The sequence below is a fragment of the Anguilla rostrata genome, chromosome 7 (genome assembly GCF_018555375.3).
Source record: "Anguilla rostrata isolate EN2019 chromosome 7, ASM1855537v3, whole genome shotgun sequence".
In the NCBI taxonomy this organism is placed as follows: Eukaryota; Metazoa; Chordata; class Actinopteri; order Anguilliformes; family Anguillidae; genus Anguilla; species Anguilla rostrata.
In genome coordinates, this window is record NC_057939.1 from 35,528,700 (window position 1) to 35,553,795 (window position 25,096).

Consider the following 25,096-nt stretch of genomic DNA (forward strand, 5'->3'; position numbering starts at 1 on the left):
AACCGGAGGTTTATCAGTCTGTGACTTTGTTAGTGCAGCACCATGACATAGCTATGCAATGCGTGAAATATCATTAGAAAACCTGTCCGTGGTTTTAAAGAAAAACACAGGCCGGTAAGCACAGAAGAGCTCCCGTTGAATCCACATGGCTTTGCAATATTGCAGCCGGTTAATAACTGAACGTGCAGACGGTACGTCATAATGCAGTGTATACGTTCGGTGAACGGCGGGTAGATATGGTGCAAAAGCAGTAATTGAGAAGTAGTAGACAATTATTAGTGAGGGTAAAAGCAGGTTAAAGAAACGCGTTCCTAGCTGGGCTTGAACCACGGACGCTGTGTTCCCAAGACTGTAACCTTATCCACTAGGCCACAGGCGGACTAGCTGTTTGTACTGAAAATGTTTCAGAGTAAAAAGGTATGGGTATTTTGCGTGTGTATGCGAGTTTTTCATTGGGTCGTGTAGGTGAAGATTTGGCGGGTGTCTGTAAAATGTCCAATGGGGAGACATGTTATTAGTGGGATAGGCGGCAGGAAAATTAAGAATGAGAATGAGAAGAAGAAGAAGAAGAAGGAGAAAACGCGAAATCCCCTTAGTTTGGGGCTTTATTGTGTGGACATGTGAAGTTGTTTATGAAATCTGTCTGTTGAAATGGGGTCAGAATGTACAGAATTTAATGTTTTGAAGGGCTGAGTGTCTGTGGCTGTTGTGGTTATTTCTGTGGGGAACCCTGAAAAGTGCCAAACTCTCGGTGCTGTATAGGTATGGGGCATGCCCCCGCCAAAGCGTAACTTGGCGGGATGACATACCTGCCATCCCAATTTATATTTCTAGGCAGCCGCTGAGCAGAGACAAATAAGTTTTTAAGTGCAAATGAATTCATTTTTAAGACATTCTCAATGCAAAACAACAAGTTTAAAACAAACAGAATATTAAATGCTCAATTTGTCTGAAGAAGTGGTGTTTTTGTTCAGTGAAGTTCCAGGACAGCATCAATGAATCTGTAACTGCCCTTTCAGGGCAGCGAGAAACTTGTGGAGCCAATACTGTACTCAGTACAGTAGTTTATGGCTTTATGCTTAAAATTTAAAATGACTGAAGTAGCAATCAGTATAGTACACTCCAAACTGATAGTATAAATATTGTGAATTGTATAATAGATTCAGACTGCCAGTTCTGAACAACACCAAGTCCGATCACAGCAAACAATGACAGGAGCAGGAATACTTTGTTAACAAGACTTTTCCATAAAGTTCTAAGAAGATGTTGCCAAGCGCAGGCCTGGAGTCTCTTGTGAGCAGCTCATCTGATTCTCTTGCTCTCTCTGTTGGGGCAAAAGCTGCAGTGGATTGCGCCTGTGAGGTCGGAGATGACTCCAGCCTTGGCTAGTGCCCTCAAGAGGGCCCCCTCACGGTCCACGTTGTGCATGGGCTGATGCAGCATGCTGGTCATGGGCAGACTGTCGTAGTAATGGAGTGGAGCCCCCTCTTGGCTCAGATTGTACCCAAATCCTGCCAGGCTCACTTCATCACAGAGGTATGTGGCGAGGTTGAGGGCAGAAATGCCGATGGTGGGGACATTCTGTGAGGGGAAAAAAATATATATACACACATACTTTATTAGGTACACCTGTTCAACTGCTCATTAACGCAAATATCTAATCAGCCAATCATGTGGCAGCAACTCAATGCATTTAGGCATGTAGACATGGTCAAGATGATCTGCCGAAGTTCAAACCAAGCATCAGAATGTGGAAGAAAGGTGATTTAAATGACTTTAACGTGGTGGCATGGTTGTTGGTGCCAGACGGGCTGGTTTGAGTATTTCAGAAACTGCAGGGATTTTCACGCACAACCATCTCTAGGGTTTACAGAGAATGGTCCGACAAAGAGAAAATATCCAGTGAGCGGCAGTTCTCTGGGCGAAAATGCCTTGTTGATGGCAGAGGTCAGAGGAGAATGGCCAGACTGGTTCGAGCTGATAGAAAGGCAACAGTAACTCAAATAACCACTCGTTACAACCGAGGTATGCAGAAGAGCATCTCTGAACGCACAACACGTCGAACCTTGAAGCAGATGGGCTACAGCAGCAGAAGACCAACCCGGTACTAGCAAGTACCTAATGAAGTGGCCGGTGAGTGTATATATATATATATATATATATATACGTATGTGAATAATAATAGCCTGTCCAGGGGGTAACTCCTGCCTCTCGCCCAATGTACGCTTGGATAAGGCTCCAGCACCTCCCGTGATCATGCCTGGGATAAGCGGGTATAGATAATGGATGGATGGACAGATGGATAATAATAATAATAATAATAGTTGCAAGCAGCGATACACAGGATCCAATTACACACAGTCAAAATTACACCACTTAAGTGGCATATCAGTGCCAAAATCACTCAGTTATCATGCCAACTTTCATAGATTTCTCCCATCTGGTTATGGTAAAACTGGGGACAAAAGAAAATGTCTGTTATCATTTCAAAAATTCATTAATTCAACCTTTATTTAAGATTCTCGATGACAATTGAGCGTAGGAACCCTCTTTCTCAATGCGCCGAGATTACAAGAGGTATAAGAAATAAAAGAGCATAAAAGAGATAATAACAAGCATCAATTAATCAATTTTTGCAGTTCCTTCCAGGTGTGAGGGGCACAGAATTTAAAAGCAATCTTTCCTAGTTCCGAATTAGTTCGAGGAACGTGGAGTGTTAGCCAGTCCTGAGAGCGAGTGTAGTGATTTCCATTTTTCCCAATCCAACACAAAAAAGGTCAGCAACACAAAAAAACTTATTTTCCAGATGAGGAAGTTGATCACTACAGAAAGTTTTACATTTCTAAATGACAAAATAAATAATAATATATATATATATATATATATATATATATATATATATATATATATATAATATTAATGAATTACAATAATATTTTAATATATCCATCAAAAACAAATTTCATACCACATACCACAACGTTGATGTGTATTGGATGCAAGAGTACATCAATAATAATTATGTGAATAATTATGTGAAAATTGAAGTTTGGAAGTGGGGCTATACATATTATTAGGGCATGGTAAGCCATTTTGGCTAAATTAAAATTGTTGTCCTACGTCTATCTTTGGACTTTCTTTGACCTTTTAATACAGGGACTTGCTGTATATCATGCGTGGTGAATTTGGTGAGAATCTGGCAAACATTTCAAGAGAAGTATGGAAAGGTTTTTCAAAAAATGATGAATGACGGAAAGTCCAATGTGGCGGAATATGGCTGCGTTTACACAGGATGCACTTTGATTCTGCCGTTAGCATCTGTTTTAAATAAAGAAGATGAAAGAAAAGTTGGTTGTTACCGTTTCTGGCCTCTTGAAGTTGCATGATTGCACAAATCATAAGTACCATGACACAAATAAGCGGTCCAAGGGACGGCGACAAATTATAAAACCGATTAAAACGCATCCGGTGTGAACGCAGCGTATATGGGTTCTATGGCTTCTAAATTTGGTCAGGATGAGGAGGTACAGATGTGAAATTAATTTGTTGCATGCAAGTGACACAGTATGGCCATAATAATTTTGCAATTCATATTGCAATCTTGCAGGTGGCGAAGGTGTCAGTTGCATGTGTGTCATGCATAATACATTGGCAGTCACACTGGACATGCCTGTAAAATTTTATCTGATTAGCACATTTGGGGTTACACTTTGTCAGAGTGCAAACCAAATCCAAAAACCTTGCAAACCAACTTTTGTGTGTATTGGATGTAAGGGTACAACAGTAATAATTATGAGAAAATTCCAGTTTTAAAGTGGTGCTGTAACACCACCTAATGCAGTAGTGCAAAAGTTTTTTATACACAACCTACATGCATCCCTCTTCAATTACATTTCAAAATTTTGAAGAGGCTGGATTTAAAGGAGGTGTGGTCTTTAGAACATCATTAGCAGAATTTATGCATATTCATACTTAATTTTCTTGAAGAATGATCGACTGAGGGGCAAGTGCTTCTCAGGACTTGTCGCAGGGAAGTGGTCTGAGGGTTCCTCTCAAATGTCATACAATTTTGGCTTATGGAGCCAACGCAAATTAGTATTTTGCAAAAAGCACCCCCCCCCAGAGGCTATATTGCACTATAACACATGGACCTCCACAATACGGGTTTCTACATCACCTGAAGTATTGTTGTAATCAACCTAAATTTGGGGCCATACACATAATTTGGGTGTGGTCAGCCATTTAGGTGGAATTTAAATGGTTGTCCTACGGTCACCTTTGGACAAAATTTACATCGCAATTTAACACAGTGATGTGCTGTAGATCTTGCATGTCTAATTTGGTGAGTGTCAGACAAGCAATGTAGGAGAAGTATGGCTTATTTAAAAAAAAATTCAAAATGGCAGAAAATGCAATATAGCAGACTTTATGGGTTCTTTGAGCAAATTTGTTCAGGATGACGAGTTACACTGAAATAGGCTATAGCACAATTAAATGAATCTGGATGGCTTTAATCATTTTTAAAATGTTGCAGATTTAGAGGTGCTGTGGCAAAATCTCTCTTCTAGAATTTATGCACGTTAATTTTTAATTTTCTTTATGAATCGTGGACGGAGGGAGACTGCTATAGGGAAGATGAATGCACATGACTGTGAGGCACATGAATGTGAGCAAGTGATGAGATCTGGCTGCTGGGAACATATGAGGTCAGCCATTCAGAAATATATTCTGGGGCTACATTGCTTAAGGCCTTAAATATCATTAAGAGAATGACAAATAAACTGCTAACTGACAAATGAACAGTACAGGGGGGAAAAAACCTTTACACTTTGCTTTTGTAACGGTTTTGAATTTTTAATTTGGGGCACTTCTGTTAATAAAACAAATCACCAGAAAACAACTGTCAATTGCTGACCAGCCATGTATAATTCTGTTAATTTACAGATGTTCTTAGTACACATAGCCCATTACAACCCACCAAATGGATGGACAATAGGAAGCACAAGATATTGGTAATTACTTATGTGACAAGTAGCCAAGCAAGGCATCATCTAGCTAGCTAGATAGCCAATTTTATTTTATTTTCCTTTTAAATGATTTTCAAAGCTAATTGGTCAGCTATTTGTATCCTTCCCAAAACAGCCATCTTTCATATAACGTAGAAACAGACAAAAGGCAAGGGCAATGCTGACACCATGCGACAATACATTGACAATGAATACCCCTATATTTTTCAAGGTGAGAGAAGAACAGAATTGAAATTTGGACACCATGAAATCCTATAATATCCAAGATTCTTTGAAATTATCTATGGAATAATTTCAGGGACTGTGGAGGAACAGAGTGAACACATGTGCTATATTATGTATCTGTTCAGTCATTTGAAGAAGTTGCTACTTCTCCAAGGTGCATTCAATATAATATTGTTTCCTTGTGCATCACAATGGAAAAAGGAGAAAATATCCCAGACATTTGCACAGAAGTAAACAATTTTTTCACACAAATAAACATCTAACTACCATCACAAACTACCATCTTATGGTCTGTTAGTAATGCAAACATAAACCTGCTCCATGACACAAGTTGTTTTCAGCATGCACACTGTTGTCTGAGAAAAAGCTACTCTTACCTGCTGTTTCTTCAAGCTTTGTTTTCATATGAACACCTGTATAGTTTCCTCTCAAATGCTGACCGTTTCATTGTTCAGTGACCCTACTCACAGTGTACCTAAACCCACCCCTACAGGAGTACCAGGTTATGTAGCCCCATGCCTGATGTGGACTGGCTCACCTGATCCCAACCCCAGAGGCGGGGCTGCGGCTCTGGCAGATGCAGGAGGTCCAGTGCGGTCTCTCTGATGATCTCAGGGTTCAGGATGCGGAACTGGGATGGCTCAATAGGAATTTTATCCGGCACCTTCTGCCAGAAGAACAGCCAATCCCATAGAGACTACAGGGGAAAAACAGGAAAGGAAATATATTTGTATTTTTTTAATGAACAGCACATGGTAATCCAGCTGTCAGAGCACATTAGCCTGGAGTCGTGACTTTAAACTGGACTTTACATTATTATTAGTGGTTTACACCCAGAGGGCTTTAACCACTATTGTTTTCCCGTAAGTTTATTATTGTTGTTCTACTCAAGTTTGCACGCTTTCCCGTGAGATGGTACATGCCAGGGGCTTCAAACTTGGCAGCAAGGTTCATAATTACAGAGGATACCCACATATGTAATATTTCCCATCAGCACACATGGTGGCACTATATTTAAAGGTTAAATTTTCACCCCTTTCAAACGCCATATCACCCATTCCCTTTGTTCAATTCATGTGAAACTTTTTACACATAATCTCTGGAGTAACCTGTACAATCCTGCGCCTTTCAATTCAAAGTGTGCCATATTGGACTTTTTTCTAATTTGAATATTATGTTAAGTTTTTTCACCGATTCGAACAGTACTTGCAGAAAATGTTCAGGTTATCTACACACACTTTGTAACTACAAACCAGCTTGTTGGGATAAAAGGTATAGCAGCTATGAACCAACAAATTTGAGATTGGGCATGGCCTCAAACAAAAATGTCTGTATCTCAGTCAATTTTCATCAAATCGTCACAAAGCTTGGCAGGCACGTTTCCTATCGTATGATATGATATAAATTGGTCAATAGAGGGTGCTGCACATGGCAAAAAAAAAACGTTTCTCAATAATGTACTGACAGATTATCATGAAATTGAAAACCCATGGTCTTAATCCATACAAATACAAATGTTTTGTCATGATTGACAAATGTGGGTGAGGCTTACTGTACATAACTTAATCTCCATAGGCATCCATGTCATTTATATCTCAGCCTCTGAATACAGTAGAAACGTTAACCATGAAACTATTAAAATGCTTAGTATTGCATGCTTATCAAAGCTACCAGACCTCATAACAAGTAAATATATTGTTTCAATGGGCTGCTTATGCTTACATTGATTTCCGGGTCATGTAAGGACCAAAGAGATGAGGACGGATAAAACAAGGGATTGGAATGCACCCTAGGAGTGCAGAAGTTGGAAATGTCTATGCAAAGTCAGTGGTTCTGAAACTGGGTTCTGATGGACCACTGCACATGCAAGTTTTCATTGCAACTGCAATTGCAATCCCAGAATTTTAACCCAGAGACTTAAAGGAGTACCATAGTGATTTTCACACTTTCTCGGTTTTATGTGCTATTTGCACAAGAGGCATTGAAGAAACACAATGAGCAAAGTATTAAATATGTCCGTTCTGTATTTTTTGAGAAATATGCGTTTTAAATTCATCGTCCTATTTTCAACCGGTTGAGAAAGTTGTCATTTTGCTACGTCACGAATACAGTAACCACTCCCATTTCCACGCCCCGTAAAGAAATCTGACAGGACACACCGTCCTGCTGTTCAGACAATGCAAATATTTGACTAACGTTAGGTTCACTTATATTAGAGTGCCTTTAGATTATTTCTGGTTATATTCATTTAGCTAGATAGCTAACGTTAGCTAGCTAGGAGGTTTGCTTTCATGAGGCAATGTTATCGATAACGTTAGCTTGCTAGTTTGCTTTTATGAGGACATTATAGTTGTGCTTTTATCTTAACTTGGCTAGCTAGATAGCAAAAATTATAATTGGATATAAGTCAACGTCCTTACCTTAGCTATCTATCGATACTTGATATACTACTAAGCTAGCTAGCTTGTGAAAATTCAGACTCCCAAAGAGAGAGCGTATCATGGGGGTAGCTATGGTAACGGGGCACGGTCTGTCAATCATAGCTAACTGACGGTTCTCATTACCACGCCCAGACGGTTTGGGTGAATTTTTATAGTGGGAAATTTAGGCTTAGAAAAATACGTTTTAAAGTACATTGAAATGACTGAAGAATAAAAAAATTATGCACATTTGTTTTGTTGTTGCCTGAAGACAACTGGGAAGTGTCACGTTCAACCACCATGGTACTCCTTTAAGACTGGTTAGGAAGGCCAGCTCTGTCCTGGGATGCCCCCTCGACCCAGTGGAGGTGGGGGGAGAAAGGAGAATGATGGCTAAGCTATCATCCCTGATGGAGAACATGTCCCACCCTATGCAGGTCGCTGTAACAGCACTGGGCAGCTCCTTCAGTGATAGGCTGCTTCACCCGCGGTGCGTGAAGGAGAAGGTCCTTCCTGCTGCTGTCAGACTTTACAATCAGCACTGCTCCTAGTAGACCACACACACCACTCATGTGCAACCCACTCACTTTTTGGTGCAATTCACTTACGTGCAATATAAAGTGTACCAAACTTTGCATTGTTTGTATATTTTTTGTATATTGTTGGTATATTGTCTGTATATATTATATCTATTTTTACTCTCCTTGCTATTGCACTATCCCCTTTGCTGCTGAAACACTGCGCATTTCCCCTCTGTGGGACTAATAAAGGATTATCTTATCTTAATAAGCTGTAATTTTTTCCTTAATCAAGATTTTCATGTAAAGAACCACTAAGCCCTGTGGGACCAGCAAAGATTAATTAAAAATGTTTATTTTCTGAATCCAACGGTTCCAACAGTCAATGCCATTGTTAAAGTGTTCAGCACTCTGAATACTGAACCCAAGTGATATTGCGTGCAAGAACCCCTCAATCAACCGACATGTAAAATATGTTTTATGTGATTTAATTTAATAATTATTATTTAAAATGAGAATTATCAATTAAATCACCAAATTCATTGATAGGTCAGTCTACAGTGCACCCGGGGAATCAACCAACAAGTCAAAACAAGCTCTATACCAGGTTTTAGGATTAAATAATTGAATTCAATATGAAGCAGTCAATTAGATTAACAAATTTAAATCATACATTCTTTATTGAATGCAGGCTCACTACTTCTAACTTACAAAACAGAAGACATTATACAAAACATTAAACAATTGACTAGAAAATATGAGAAGAGAAATGGATAAGCCAGACCTTGCCAAAGTATCACCCACTTCCAGTATAAGCGCCACAGGATGAAAGGAAACCAGCTAAAAACACACGCAACCAAGGAACCACCACCAAAATAAAAACAAGAACTCTTCTTCCAGGCTCCGAAACCAAACGCAACATCCCAACCTTTTTCCTGTGGCAATCTTAAATACTTCACCCAGCGTGGCTTGAAGATGTTTGCCCTGATTGGGTGATGCCAAGTTAAGGTGCAGGAGAGAAGGGGGGTCAGACTAATTTATGACAAGGACTGGCCTACCTAAAGATTGCATTCAAACTTTAAGTAATGGTAAATGTTAGGCATGTAGGCATGCAGGGTCTCCGACCCCCAATATGGTGTCCTGTGTCATGTGGTTTGTCTCTTCTGAGGAGGTGAGACCCATAGATTGCCTGCCTAGAATAGGGTATTAATGAATTTTACATTGCCCCAATCACATTTGCTTAGATGCTTGTGACGGTTAGGCCAGGGCACATTCTTTTTCACTGTTTCCCTCTCTAAGGGCAAAATCTAAACACTACATATCCTACAGCCCCTTCACTGAACTGGAAGCAGTTGTGGTCTCCAACAATAAGACAAATGAACCGTAGACAGTATACAGGAACTGGGGAGGCTGGAGTAGCCAGAAGTTGCAGAAACCAATACGGTGTCCAGTGCACCGCAATTACCAATTTCTCCATAGGCTATAATGGAGAAACCCCTTTTTCTAGGGGTTTAAAATCACATTTTCAACCCAGTTACAAAAAATACATATATGAATAAGAGTCAATGCAAGGTTTTACTTGACATGATTCAATAAAGTTATAGTGGAGTTGTTTTACTCATCATGTTACTCATCATGTCAAACCGGAACAAACGGACAGCAACAACGAATACAGTTGAGGCCAAAAGTTTACATACACCTAGGCTAAAGACATTCAAACTCAATTTTTCACAACTCCACACATTTCATTACATTACATTACATTACAGGCATTTAGCAGACGCTCTTATCCAGAGCGACGTACAACAAGTGCATTAGTTCAACAATTTCATGTTATCATTTCCTGTGTTAAGTCAATTAGGGTATCTATTTTATTTCCATAAGCGGTCATTTCAAAATAATAGCTAAGAGACAGATTTATTTCAGCTTTAATGTACTATATCAGATTTTCAGTGGGTCAAAAGTTTACATACACTTTATTAATATTTGGTGACATTGCCTTTTAATTGCTTAACTTGAATCAAATGCTTGGAGTAGCATTCCACAAGCTTCTCACAATACTTTGCCAGAATTTTTGCCCATTCCTCCTGACAGAACTGGTGTAACTCAGTCAGGTTTGTGGGCCTCCTTGCTTGGACACGTTTTTTCAGTTCAGTCCACAAATTTTCTGTGGGATTCAGGTCAGGGCTTTGTGATGGCCACTGCAATACTTTCACTTTGTTGTCTTTAAGCCATTTTGTTACAACTTTGGAGGTATGCTTAGGACCACTGTCCTGCTGGAAGACCCAGTTGCAACCAAGTTTTAACTTTCTAGATGATGTCTTGAGGTGTTGCTACAGTATTTCTAGATCATCCTCCTTCCTCATGATGCCATCTATTTTCTGAAGTGCACCAGTCCCTTTTCCAGCAAAACATCCCCACAACATGATGCTGCCACCCCCATGCTTCACAGTTGGGAGGGTGTTCTTCAGATTAAAAGCCTCACCCTTTTTCCTCCAAAGCACTGATCATTATGGTCAAACAGTTCAATTTGTTTTCATCAGACCAGAGAACACTCCTAAAACATAGCCTTTTAAAACTAAGTTTAGCTAACAGCAATATAAGAAGTTGGAACGATTTTGAAGTTAAATTAAAACCGTTTTGTTAGCTATGTTTGCTACCTTGTTCAAAACCCACAGACAAGCAATACGAAAGACACTTGTGAATGATATTTCAAACAAAACAATATATTTCATATACTATAATTGATATTTATAAATGATTTCAGCAGGCTTGGACAAAAAAGACATTAAGCTGAATAGACTGGATTGACAGACAGGAACGAGAAGAGAATTACATTTCATTCAACCTCTGCATGATGGTCTTTGTAGGCTATCCATCAGCTAGTCATCATCACGTGTTCAATACAACCAACCAGAGTCTAGTTTTGACTCTCCAATGAGTAAAACAACTTGACTATAACTTCATAATCGAATTGTGTCAAGCAAAATCATGCACTATTCTTTTATGTATAATGGGTGTAAATGGGCTTAAAATATGACAAACTCCTTCTTCGGTAGAAAAAATCTATGGGGAAATGGAGAGGTGTGGTGCACTGGACGACATATTCGTTCCTGCAATGTCAGCAACAAAAGAAAGCGATTACATCCATTCCATATAATAGAGTTCAGTGAAACAAACATGGGTCACAATGACGCCTTAATCTCAAAGTTTTACTACAAAAACGGCGTAAAAAACACGTTTTCTTTTCATAAGGCATTTTAAATCCAAAAAACAACGTAAAAAACTGCCGTTTTAATGGCACAAGTTGCCCGTTTGTGCCAATTAACATAACATTTTTTTACTGTAGTGAACTGTTGTGGTCTGATAAGACCTTGATCATCATTGATTGGGTGAAGCAATTTCAACATTAGAGGCAATGAAGATCACCAGGCGGAGCTCATCTGACTGTTAGGGTTACGTGTTTTAATGGCACAAGACAAGCGTACACGGGCATATTGTGTCATTAAAATGCCTGTTTTTTACGCCATTCTCTAGAATTAAAGCACATTGTGAAAAGAAAACACGCCGTTTTGAACACATGCTGAAATTACACACTACTCAGTAATGTTAACTGACAAATATTGTCTTTAAATGTCAATAGGAATATAAAAGCAAGACAATGCTGATTTTGGTCGCTGATGTTTGATTATTTTGCCTGAAATGTTACCTTTTACAAACAGTTTATGATTTTTTAAATTTTATTTTATTTTTTTAAGTCTCACAAAGAACAAATCCAATAGTTAGCTGTTTGATATGAGAAGAATGAAACGCCTTTGCACAGGCATGTCATTTGCAATAATCCTCATTCATATGGCTCACTAAAGATAAAAACAGTGCTCTTCTGTTGAATATTATATGTAAGGGAGTGAAAACGTAAGAAAACGTGCCTAACCAAATAATCCCTCTAAACATAATTAAGACAAATTAACAGCTTGTTAAAGTTCTGGGATTGGATTGTGGTTGGCTCAAAAACCAGCATATGCAGTGGTCCCCCTGGACCATGGTTTAGAACCACTGCCTTATACAACATCCATTGCACTCAATCAGATTTCAACAACTTTTAAAATCCTCTGCATAGCAGTCCTTTCACCCTATTCTAAGCTAACAACGATTTCATTAACACTTTTTGACTTAGATGTCACACTGATTTCAGAGCCTCATTCAATACTGTTGTACATCAGGCAGACTATAGCCTATTGCACAATAGATCTAAAGTATAAAAACACTCAGAATGACATTGCTATGCATGCGGTGTCCAACCTCATAATGATACACTGAAAATTACAGGGCTTGAACCACTCAATCGCTGCTTGGAGCTATATATTTTTATTGTTATTACTATTAATATTTGAAGTTGGAGTAGCTGCCAATGTAATATCTCTGCCTGTTTTGGGAAAATGGTCTTCAATACACAGAAAGACACATACACTCAGAAAAGCTCCACTATGACTTTATTAGAACACAATAAGCCGCTACCTGGTTAACCGCTGCAGGTAGTGGAGGTTAGCTGATTAAGTCAGACATCAAAGGTGTAAATATCCAAAGTAGAATACACATGTCTGTTTCCTGCTTTGGATAGCACAGCATTTTGAGCCACCATTTTCTTATATTGTGGTTAGGCTTTTCTGAGAAACCCAATAGATTGTTTTGTATGAAGCTATACCACTAAACACTGACTTTATCATTGCATTTAAAATAAAAGTTTCAACTCACAACATTACAACTGTGCCTCATTTCTTACTCACCACTTGTTTGCGGGTGATCATGGCTTTCAGCCAATTGAAATCCACTGATTTGTAGACCACAGCGATGAACTGCAGGCTGGAGCCCACATCGTCCCATGTCTGGGGGCTGCCCTCAGGGTAGCTCATTCTGATGGTGGTGTGGCTTCCCACATCCTTACTGAAATTCCGCACGGGGCCACTGTTCAACCTGTGTTCAGAGACATGGGTGAGCACAACCACAGGTCAAAATGAATCTCTTGGGGGTGGAAGCTGGGAATGGACTGACAAGATAGAGGCAAATGTACAGTCCTACATGATTTTCATTAAATTAGGCTACAAAACAAACTTGTAAAATGAGCAATAGTGTTGCATTTATTCTGATCGGTAAATGTAGCATCAGTAACATCATGGGGCTTCCTTAACTTGGTTATGGGGACCTTTGATTACAGGGAGGATGCTGCGCACATCTAGAATAAGAAAAATGGCAACCTATTAAGGCTATAAAGAATATTCAGAGCCATATTTGTGACTCACAGAAAAAAATGTTAAATCATTGTGCCTGGACTTAAATTACACAGCGGGCATACGCTCATTGTCATGGATGCCCTGAATTTTGGCTGCAATGCCCTTAAAATAACCTGCATGGCCACTTTTGCCTTATAATCTATATTGTCACGGTAACTTTCGGAGGCCAAAAAAATTGTTTCCCAACCCAGCTTGTGGAAATTATTATTTTGAGGATTTTTTCAGTACATATCAAAATGGAGCTTGTTGACTCTTTTTTGTGGTCTTGGAAGCTGGTTTGTCTTCAATGTCACGCTTCCAAACAGTCAGTTCAACCACAATGCCTGCCTTGTATAGCTACATCAATTAACATGAGTGTCACTGTTTCCAAATCCTATTGCGAAATGACAGTTTCAAACTTTTACACAAAGGTTGTAAGCAGGGAATTTCTGCATGTATGTCCATGCCGATAATTCTGATTTGATTACTGTGCATTCTGTTACTCTGTTTTTAATTCAATAAAAGGAGGTTTTTAAAAAAAAAAAAAAAACAGTGTAAGTCTATGCTTGATTTTAAATGTCTTCCATTTAAAATGAAGCAGACATAGAAGACAGAGGGCAGACAAGCACATACTCTCCTCTGAAAGTCAGCTGCTGGTACTCATTAGCCTACACCACAGCTCACAAGTGCTTGTACAGACATGAGTCAGAAGTAGGTAATTAATGTGCATTGAATAGGCCGACTTGCAGGCACTCAATCAACTGTGCATCACCCTGCAGAGTGGTCTCACCCATGACTAAATCCGTCCATTAAAGGGTTACTTACACTTACAGGAGTTCTTATTGCATATAAGCACAGTTGAGGCCAAAAGTTTACATACACCTTGGCTAAAGACATTCAAACTCAATTTTTCACTTCACACATTTCATGTTACCATACACTTTCCTGTCTTAAGTCAATTAGGGTATCTACTTTGTTTCCTTAAGAGGTCATTTCAAAATAATAGCTACGAGACAGATTCATTTTAGCTTTAATGTACTATATCAGATTTTCAGTGGGTCAAAAGTTTACATACACTTCGTTAGTATTTGGTGGCATTGCCTTTTAATTGCTTAACTTTAATCAAACGCTTGGGGTAGCCTTCCACAAGCTTCTCACAATACTTTGCCGGAATTTTTGCCCATTCCTCCTGACAGAACTGGTGTAACTCAGTCAGGTTTGTGGGCCCCCTTGCTTGGACAAGCTTTTTCAGTTCAGTCCACAAATTTTCTATGGGAATCAGGTCAGGGCTTTCTGATGGCCACTCCAATACTTTCACTTTGTGCTTAAGATCATTGTCCTGCTGGAAGACCCAGTTGCGACCAAGTTTTAACTTTCTAGCTGATGTCTTGAGGTGTTGCTTCAGTATTTCTAGATAATCCTTCTTCCTCATGATGCCATCTTTTTTCTGAAGAGCACCAGTCCCTTTTCCAGAAAAACACTCCCACAACATGATGCTGCCACCCCCATGCTTCACAGTTGGAATGGTGTTCTTCGGATTAAAAGCCTCATCCTTTTTCCTCCATAAATAGCACTGATCATTATGGCTAAACAGTTCAATTTTTGTTTTATCTGACCAGAGAACACTCCTTCTAAAGGCTAGGTCTTCGTCCTGGTGATCACCTGCAAACTTCATTCTGGCTTTTTTATGCAGGTCTTGGAGTAGGAGCTTCTTCCTTGCGTGACAGCCTTTCAGGCCATGGTCATGTAGGATTCTCTTAATGGTGGATGTAGATACTTTGGTACCTGGTGCCTCCAACTCCTTCACCAGCTCCTGTTGTCTTGGAGTTTAGTTGAACCTTTCTGACCAAAGTTTGTTCAGCCCTGGATGTTAATTTGTGCCTCCTTCCTGAATGATGCAGTGTCTGTGTGGTCCCAAGATTTTTATATTTGCATACAATTGTTTGTACAGATGCTCACGGTACCTTCAGTTGTTTGTAAATGGCTCCTAAAGAGGAACCGGACTTGTGGAGGTCCACAATTTTTGTTCTGAGGTCTTGGCTGACTTTCTTGGATTTTCAGATGGTATCAAGGGAAGAAAGGCAGTGGCTCTAAAGGTAGGCTCTAAATACAGCCACAGGTGCAAATTAACTCCCAATGAACTCTTAATTATGACCGTTAGCCAATCAGAAGCTTCTAAAAAGTAATTACATCAATTTCTGGAATCTTCCAGACTGTTTAAAGAGGCCATTAACTTGGTGTATGTAAACTTTTGACCCACTGGAATTCTGATACAGTGAATTAATCTAATCGATTGTTTTAAAATGACCTCTGTGAATAAAGTAGATGCCCTAATTGACTTGCCAAAAGAAATGTGTGGTAACATGAAATGTGCCAGTGAAAAGTTGTGAAAAACTGAGTTCAAATATCTTTAACCTAGGTGTATGTAAACTTTTGGCCTCAACTGTAATATGTAATATTATTGAAGTGTTTCAACAATGTTGCAGGTAGGAAGAAAAAAAGAAACTTCCCTCTTGATCTCAAAGGGACATGTAATTCAGAGGGTGCACACATGACCACACACATTAATGTGCCATATGACACCAGCGCAAGTCCAAGAAAACATCCTGTGAAGTTGTGGTTGGGTATCCTTGGGCCAGGTTTGGCACACTCCAAAGCCTTGCTTTTTGCTTGTCTTTCACTTGTGCTTGGGGGCTTAAGGGATCAATTTTGAATGCAACCAAAGTTAAAGAACTAAAATCCAGAAAGCCCCTGAGGTGTTAGCTCACTACAGTTATCTGTAGTGAGGTTGGAGCACAGAGCAAGCAGACACTCACCTGATGACAATGTCAAACTGGTCGATGAGGGGCCCCAGGGCCAGGCCGCGCAGTACTCCCCCGTTGCCCACGACCACACACTTCTGGCATGCCTTTCTGCCATGCCACTGCGGAGCGGGGCCAGGCAGCAAGCCAAGGACGTCGGTCAGTTTGCTTCGTAGGTCCCGGAAGCCGAAGGGAGGTGGATACTGGAACATGCTCTCAGCAAGGGGCGTGTCCTCCCACAAGAAGTGCTCGGCCACGTGATTTGAGTGGTTGAACCTGGTTTGCATTTCCCTCCTGACAAAAGCTGGCCTGCATTCCTTTGTCAGCACACTTCTGACAAAGGATTGAAGCAGCTAAGGGGGACAAAGATAATGAAAGAATTTTTCTCATGACTAATATTTGCAGACTGAAGGAGAATGCTTTTCACTGTGCATAGACAGTCACTGGCCATAACAGGCTGGCAAACTCTGAACTTCCCACTGTACATAACCACTTTCACTTCATAAGTTGGGTGATATGAAATTATCATGATCATAATTTTTCTCTTTCAGGCTGCAAGATAGGTTAATGGTCTGCAGTTAGGGACACCAATTTTATGGCGGTTTTCTCACCTGCAATTCCATCATCTCTCAGCATGTGGTTGACAGAGTCTTCCATCATTAAATGATCACATTTCCCCTCCCTACTAATCTACACCAATGAGCACTAATTAACCACAAACAATGATTGACAGCAATATTTCTACACTGTCACTGCTGCTGTCAGTGCACAGAGCCTAGACATGCTGCAGACATTTTTACAGTGCTTTTACATTACATTACTTACCCCTAAAATATTGAAATAAGACTAATCATAACAATGAAATAGTTTACAGTGATGTCGTCTTAAAAAATAGGCTAAAGCTGATAAAATTTTCTAATTAAATTTGATTATGGTCAATTGTTTAACAGTCTCCTCCGTGATCCTTTGGTAGTGCTTAGTGTAAAATGGTCCAGAAGAACAGACATAGCCTATCTTTCAGCATCAGTGAAGTTGGCTGGAATAAATAAAGTATCATTAGGCCAATATATCCAATTCCTGTATTTGTAATCCACTAGTTTGGAAGCATGGTACTTCTAAAATCCCAGAATTCTGTGGCAGTGCTGAGTAGTATCACAGCCTTTTCCACCCGCTATTGAGGCTCCTGACTATTTGTTCAATGAATACAGCGTAAAATTACCAATATGTCTTGTTTGTTCCTTGTTACTGATAGAGAGTTCAATCATCCAATCCCCCAAACAACTCAAAACAATAAAGTCAATACCAGCAGGAGAATACACTGTTTGACATTGGCAGGGAAATTATCCACGTTTCACTTGGGACCCCACCCACATAATCAGCTGTGCTGCTCATCCCACAAATGCATGATCCTTACAAATGGGACATCATTGTAAACGGAAACGAACAGACTTTCCAATGATATAAGATACAATGCTAATAATACAGTAACAACAGAGATATGTTGTTTGGTATGACCAAACACACATTTCCAAACTTCTTTTGAGGAGTTTAGATGGCATCATGAGGTAGGAGGATTATCTAGAAATGCTGACGCAACACCTCAAGACATCAGCTAGAAAGTTAAAACTTGGTCGCAACTGGGTCTTCCACCAGGACAACGATCCTAAGCATACCTCCAAAGTTTTAACAAAATGGCTTAAGCACAACAAAGCGAAAGTATTGGAGTGGCCATCACAAAGTCCTGTCAGGAGGAATGGGCAAAAATTCCGGCAAAGTATTGTGAGAAGCTTGTGGAAGGCTACCCCAAGCGTTTGATTAAAGTTAAGCAATTAAAAGGCAATGCCACCAAATACTAAGAAAGTGTATGTAAACTTTTGACCCACTGAAAATCTGATATAGTACATAAAAGCTGAAATAAATCTGCCTCTTAGCTATTATTTTGAAATGACCTCTTATGGAAATAAAGTAGATACCCTAATTGACTTAAGACAGGAAAGTGTATTTAGGAAAGTCTTGGAAGGAGGAGGATATAGCGTTTACAACATTGAAGTAATTTTAGTTTTTAAAGTCCCCATGGCGTTGCTCTGGCCCATCTACTGTTAAGGTAAACTCATTTGGTGTCTCTCTACAGGTGTCTGTGTGTGTGTGTATGTGTCTATGTATCTAATTGAGAAACGTGGTGCTGACTTCTGAGCAAATTGCATCAAAGTGGTGGGAAAAAAAGATCCAAATCCGAATAATATTGCCCATTTTCAAGAGGAGAAAACATTCGAAGAGAACACATTATTTGAATGTTGCCGAATATGTTATCTGTATTTGGCACCATCCCTAGTGTGCAGTGTACCAGGAGGGAACTGTCATATCCAGTCACTCAGACTATTTTGAGTCTGGCATTACATCCATGTCACATTCCTTCCTCTCATCTGGTGTAGCCTATTACAATAACTAATTGATTTGATCAGTGTGACAACTGATCACAAATTGTATAATTGTGGGCACTGGATTGTCACAGCCTCCTGACTAGCGACACGACAGGGATGTAGATGGTAATGCCAATTGAAATACTTTGGTCTCATGTGCCATAAATAAACTGGTTTCTCTATCTATAGTCCATAATGCACTTGGAATGGCTTCAGGGAACTGTCATGAGCAGAAAGGGAATAAAAACATGGTAGTACCTTTCGGTGACTGTGATCAACTCTCCATGAGTAGGGCTTAGGTCCAGACTTGAACTGCGGAAGACGTAAGACTCCAAGTGAAACTAGCCCCAGGAAAATCAACAGTACCAGGAACTGCCTGCAAGGGGACACACATGCACAAAAACACACAATTACCAAGAGTAGAGTATGTGAGACTCCTTCGCCATCACCAATGTACAGCACCCATATGTCATGAAAATTCAAGGTACATGCCACCTGAGATTTCACTTGGGAGGGTGCTAGCACACATGTATTTATCAGGTGAAAGCACCTGTCAAATAGACAATTCAGGCACACTTCACAGCCGGGCTTGAGGGTGCCAGACAGTCCAACGGAGGTTGCTGTCATTTCAACTGAAACCCTACCATCTTTGGGTGAAGCTAGAGCGAAGTGTACAAAGCCCTGCAGAACTGGTGGCCACAGCACTAGCACTGACTGTGGGGCCACTCCATCCACTATAACAGTACCATAACAGAATAAGTCATCTCAGATACACCTGGTTTTATTCAAGATTTGTGAAGATGGAGATGGACATTGCACAGAGCACTGGTGGGACAAAAGGCTTAAAAAATGATGGAGGACATTTGTGGTTTAGAGAAACTGCTCTCATTGCACAACATGGAAGATTCTGATTTCATCCAGTGGTCTGAGAATCAGAAAGGCAGAACATATGAAGCTAACAAAAAAATAAAATCTGCAACTGATGACTGCACATTGGACATTAACATCATGGAGAACAGTAAACAGCACATTCTGAAACATTAAACAAAATCACAAAAAAGCTCACAGAATCTCAAAAGAAAACACAGTTCAGCCAACCAGATCAAAAATGCCTGTAGGTTGTCACAATTTTTGACCCTAAAAAAGTTTGTAGTCTGGATGTACAAAACACACTTGATTCTATCCCAGGCTGGATAAGGACCATAGCTCTTTAAGAAGTACAATGTTGATTTGCTATACCAAATAGGGATCTTTCCAATCTTCATCAATTAATCCTTATACCAAGGTGAAGTACCAATCAACCATAAATCTAAAAAACAGATTTTCCCCCTTTGCCTGTAAGTTCATTTTTTTCTCTTCTTTTTAATCTCTGCCACTGTTCTTACCTTGTTTGATTTACTCAAAATTACTCCAATCTTTCTTTAAAGTGCACAAATAAAAAAAATAAAAAATACAAACAGTAGGCCAAGAAAAACACCAAAATGTCTTCTGAATTACGGATGCAACAGCTTACCCAGTTCACTTATACCACACAATAAAAATGGATGTTGATCAACCTCTAAAACAGTTAGCTAATTTGCCATCTGCTTCTAGTCGTTTCCTCTCCCATCCAGTCACAGCAACATGTTTCATTCACCTTATGCACTTTCAGAAGAATAGCTGTTCAGAGACAAAATGTCTCAATTCAAATTGATTTGAATTAATGATAGCCTACATAAAACATAAATACAACACATAGTACTGTGGATAGAACTGCTAGCTACATTCTTTAAAAATTAAATTACAATTTATTTTATCATTTCATTATATTTAAAAAAAGTAAATTCATAAAATTACCTCGCGTAGCTTGAATATGCCTGATAAAGTATTATTAGTAGTAGGCCTAATTTGAAGGAAATAAAAAACAAGCACATGCTCATGAAATGATTCTTAGAATAGAAAATAGTCTGTACACATAATGTAAATATCTCATTGTTACCCCGAGGATGTTGGCTTCAAGCCACAATACACCAAACTCTCGTACTCAATACTTGGCTCAAATGCAGTTACATCCCACAAACTCCCCAATTTGTTAAATGTCTTTGCATTAATTAGGACTAGTCCTCAATTTTACATTGTGAAAACTGGGGAGTTTTGAATAGCCTGCAATTCCTTACCAAACAACATATCCTTTTTCAAGCTGACTGTTGCTCATAGGATTACTGTTGATATCATATACTGTAATTGTATTCTTCATGGCATGCATACCTATTTCTAACAATGTGGTTTAACCCCTTTGCGCACATGCCAAATCTGGCCAATCCTTGCCCAATTTAAACCTTTATAACTCCAGATGTGAGCATTGCATTGACTTGAAAAATAGCTTAAATGAAGCAAGACATTTGTACCATTTACAATACTAATACTCGATTTGTTTATATTCATAATTTAGGAAGAAATAAACTGCCACAAATGCAATTGTGTAGGCGAAAAAATCAAGGTTAAACTATACATCTATACATATATGTCCTGGATGAAAAACCCCTTGACTATAAGCGCATAAAATCTGAGGGTGGATAAGCAGAACTAAAGATCCATTACGCAAAAAGTAAGCAGTGTACCCAGTGTCTGCAAATCTATCCAAAATGTCTAAATTATGCATTGTTGTAAATCATAACATAATCATGTATTTCACTACAAATCAACTGTTTTGACTCAAGAAACTCACTGTTGCATCATTTTAAAGTGGGAATTGCAAGCTTTCCGTCAGTACAGTGGCCTAAAATATCGAGGGGTCCTGAAACATATTCAAAATCGCTCCAAAAATGAATAAACTGCTTTTTGTGCATTATAAAGCAAATACATGTGCCCCTTATGAAGGTGTAAGACAAAACAAAGATATCAGATTAAGAAATAATGCAAAAACATTATCACAATGTGGTACAGTACCTAAATGTCTAATCATTAACTCTTGTCTGTTTTTATGTACTCTACAGTATGCAATGTTTTCTTGTAAGGGGATGAGACGACATTAAAACAATATTAAACCGTCCATCACATTTTGGCAATGTTCCAGTTCAGGTCACATCCGGTGCATTAAACACAAACACTACTTTGCTACCAATGAACGCTTACATTACAGTGTGAAATATCCTCATTCTAAAATACCATTACCCTATTTAACCTCAGTTTCAAAAATAATGTATATAACCGAAATATTTTCAGCAGTAACACTTACATTTGGATGATGAAATCTTATCGGTGTTCAGTGGATAGAGACAGAGACAGAATCAACGTTGTCTTTCCCCAGTTCTAACTTAGTCCAAAAAAACAGTATATCAGCTAGGACTATCAGCAAACATATGCCTTAGCCATGCTCAAAATTTCTCAAGAGCAATAATATTTTCAAAGAAATGACGAAAGTCATCAATAAAATACTGCCAGGTGCAGTGTCTTTTACTGCTACCACAGAGTGAATGCGCAATGCAACTATAATCAGACAAAACGCTGACCTATAAAATGCTATTTCAAAAGCAAAATTAGACATGTTATACATCGTTAGCAAGCTTGTACCATCACCTACTGAATAAATGAATTGTCAATCAAGCCCGACTGTACTAAAAAGAGTGACAATGCCGTAAACAACACGTGTGATATTACGCAGAGCTATTTTGGAAAGTACCCAGGCGTCACAAATGCGCGTATATTGTCCAAGACAATATATGACCACCCAGTCTCAAAAGGGACATCTCCATGCGTAAAACCAACGGTAAGGTTGTATATTTATTCAATATTTAGTCCCAGATATTGACTGTAGAATGACATGGTATAATTTTTGAAAACGGTCTTGTTTATTTTGTTATTAAGTGAGCAGCATTTTCACTGCTGTATTGGCATATCTTAGGGCTATTGTCAGATTTATCTTGTTGCTACAAGGGAATACGATTTCTGAATGGTGAAAGAATATTTTTATGAATGCCCAGATAGACTATATTGTCCATTATGTCATGGGTGGGGCATGTAGTTCTTGAGACTGCAGGAAGGGGGTGCGTGTTAAATGAACGACCAGAGCAACAATGGTGGCGCTGCGAATCTCCGTATTCGGCATAGTTGTCGTGTATCGTCTACTAATGAATCTAAAGCAAAGCGTTTGGGTTTTTAACTCATACTTTGGCTGCAGGAGCAATGAATGTCTGAGTTGAACAATCTACGCATGCCGGCGTGCCGACCACTAGCTGGTGTGCCCAAAGAGGTTAAGTCAAGTGAAATCTTTTCTACGTGTAATATATAAATGACGCTCTTGCCACTTTTGTGCAGGTAGGGCAAGCAAAGTCGGAAATGCCTAAAAATTGCCCCTTATCTGGATGGGCAATGTTTCACAAAAATGGAGACCTACTCGAAATGGATTTTATTTCTGAAGCCAACAGGCATCGCAATAAACTACTACTATAATTGGAGAGCGCTTTGTGTGTGTGTTTGGTTCCCCCACCACTCCTCCAATCCACATTCCTCCAGTCCCTCCAAACTTGCCCCCAAAAAAGGTTCAGGGGGCCGCCGATTGCATATGGTGTTTTTCATAATTTCATTTTCAATGTTAAATAAATAATCGGCAGTTTAACTTTTTATTTTGGAATCCGGAACTACTGTCACCCGGAACTACTTTCCACCATACCAACGGTAAGAGTTACACCACACACCAGAGACGGAACTGAAAACGCTGGACAGGATTCATTAAAGAAAGAGAGAGTTTCTTTTTTTGAAGAACGTTTGCAGCATGCCTAAAAAGACACAAATCACTGTCGCCAAGTCGTGATGCCAAACCATAGACCGTATAAAAATACTGCCAAACGCAAGAGATTGGTGTGAGGTAGTAAATCTCCAGAGAAGTCAGGTAAGAATTCTGAAGTATATTGCTGATCCGCCCTTTGCCCTTACCATGCTAATTTAAGTACCCAGCTAGCTCGCTCAGCATTCGTGTTTCATGCTTCTTGCAGTCGGCGCGGTCTGCACGGTGCTAATTCACCGTCTGGTGTCCGCATGCTAACAAAGTACCTAGCTCAACATTTGTGTTTCATGCTTCTTGCAGTCGCTGTGGTCTACACGGTGCAGACAGCGCACACGGTCTTGAACATCAGGTCGTTTCATAGTTATTGCGGTCAGTGCGGCTCGAAGAACCAAGTGCACGTTCTCTCACCATAGCGACGCCAGTCATTGCAACGCTGTCTGTGTGGCCCCCGTCTGATTCCTCACCATGACAGAAATGATGAGCTTCCCTTCACCTTTGTCAGGCAGGCGTTCTCAGTAACCGTCAACAAAGGTCAGGGACAAGAAAATGAACAAGTTGCCATCTACCTTCCTCAGCTTGTGTTCGCTCACGGCCAGCTGTACACAGCCTTCTCCAGGGGAAAGACAGCCACCAACGTGAAAGTTTTTATTGAAGGAAATGAGGACAGAATAACAGACAATATTGTATATAAGGAGCTACTATAATTCTGTGTAGGTAGCTGTAATTTGGCATCCTACCCTACCATATAATATACAATATTATTATTACTGCATTATAATATGACAGTTCTGTGTGCTTTTTCGGATATGTGCCATCCACCTTTCGTCACATCCCTTCCAAATTCACCATTAATACTGCTTGGAGGTCTGCCCTTTGCACGGGATATTTTTAAGAGGTGGGGCCACACGGTCAAGGGGGATCAGGGGAGGCTGCGGGTGAAAGCAATGGAGAGGGCTGGGGTATAGGAGCAAAAGACTCAGGGGTTAGGGGAGGGTCAAGGAAAAAGGTTGCAATGCCCAAAGGGCGCTTTGTTCTAGATAGAATAACCCATACAGTTAGTATTTGCAGTGCCCATTTTCACCTGTAACTTACAGAACGTGGTGCATTGGTAAGTAGGCCTACCGTTAGCTAGCGACAATTAAATAGCTTTCAAGCTTAGGCATGCAGAATCAAAGACTTTCTTTGTTAAGTGTAATGTCCAGAGTTTGAGACAGCTACAGTGGCTAATGTTAGAGTACAGTAGGTCAGTGTTTCAATGTTATTAAACACAAAATGATCTTCAGGTTTAACTCTACGATGGTAAAGCCTAGTTTATGTTGCTTTCTTTCGTTTTGTCTGGTAGTGTAAGGTTTCTGCTTTAACTGGCTCTAACCTAGCTAGCAAAGAGTAATAGGTTTACATGACATGTCTTACAGATATGAAAGTTAATGAGCGTAGGCTAGACGCCCACCCTGTATTTGTCTGTTGAACGAGTCACAATAATCTAATAGAGTTTATTACAATTCAATGGCTATAACTGGGTTAAAATCTTAAAAGAAATAACAAGACAATCAAATGTCACTTTTGGGGAATACACAATTTTCCTGGACCTTTAAATTGACAGAGGGCAGCCTTACAGATAAGATGCAGGCTGATCATATGGATGGAACT

General features: G+C 39.6%; 1 protein-coding gene across 2 annotated transcripts in view; it reads right to left on the reverse strand.

The window, feature by feature from the left end:
* Positions 1-587: 587 nt before the first annotated feature.
* The window catches only part of st3gal5 (ST3 beta-galactoside alpha-2,3-sialyltransferase 5), a 43,061-nt gene continuing 18,552 nt past the window's right edge, over positions 588-25,096 (reverse strand). For both annotated transcript variants that reach the window (XM_064344148.1, XM_064344149.1), the window contains exons 3-7: positions 18,940-19,057; positions 16,277-16,614; positions 12,978-13,164; positions 5,791-5,949; positions 588-1,581 (exon numbers count right to left, since the gene is read on the reverse strand). In XM_064344148.1, coding sequence (XP_064200218.1) covers positions 1,303-1,581; positions 5,791-5,949; positions 12,978-13,164; positions 16,277-16,614; positions 18,940-19,057 — 1,081 coding nt within the window. In that variant the 3' untranslated portion in view covers positions 588-1,302. The remainder of the gene's footprint in view (positions 1,582-5,790; positions 5,950-12,977; positions 13,165-16,276; positions 16,615-18,939; positions 19,058-25,096) is intronic.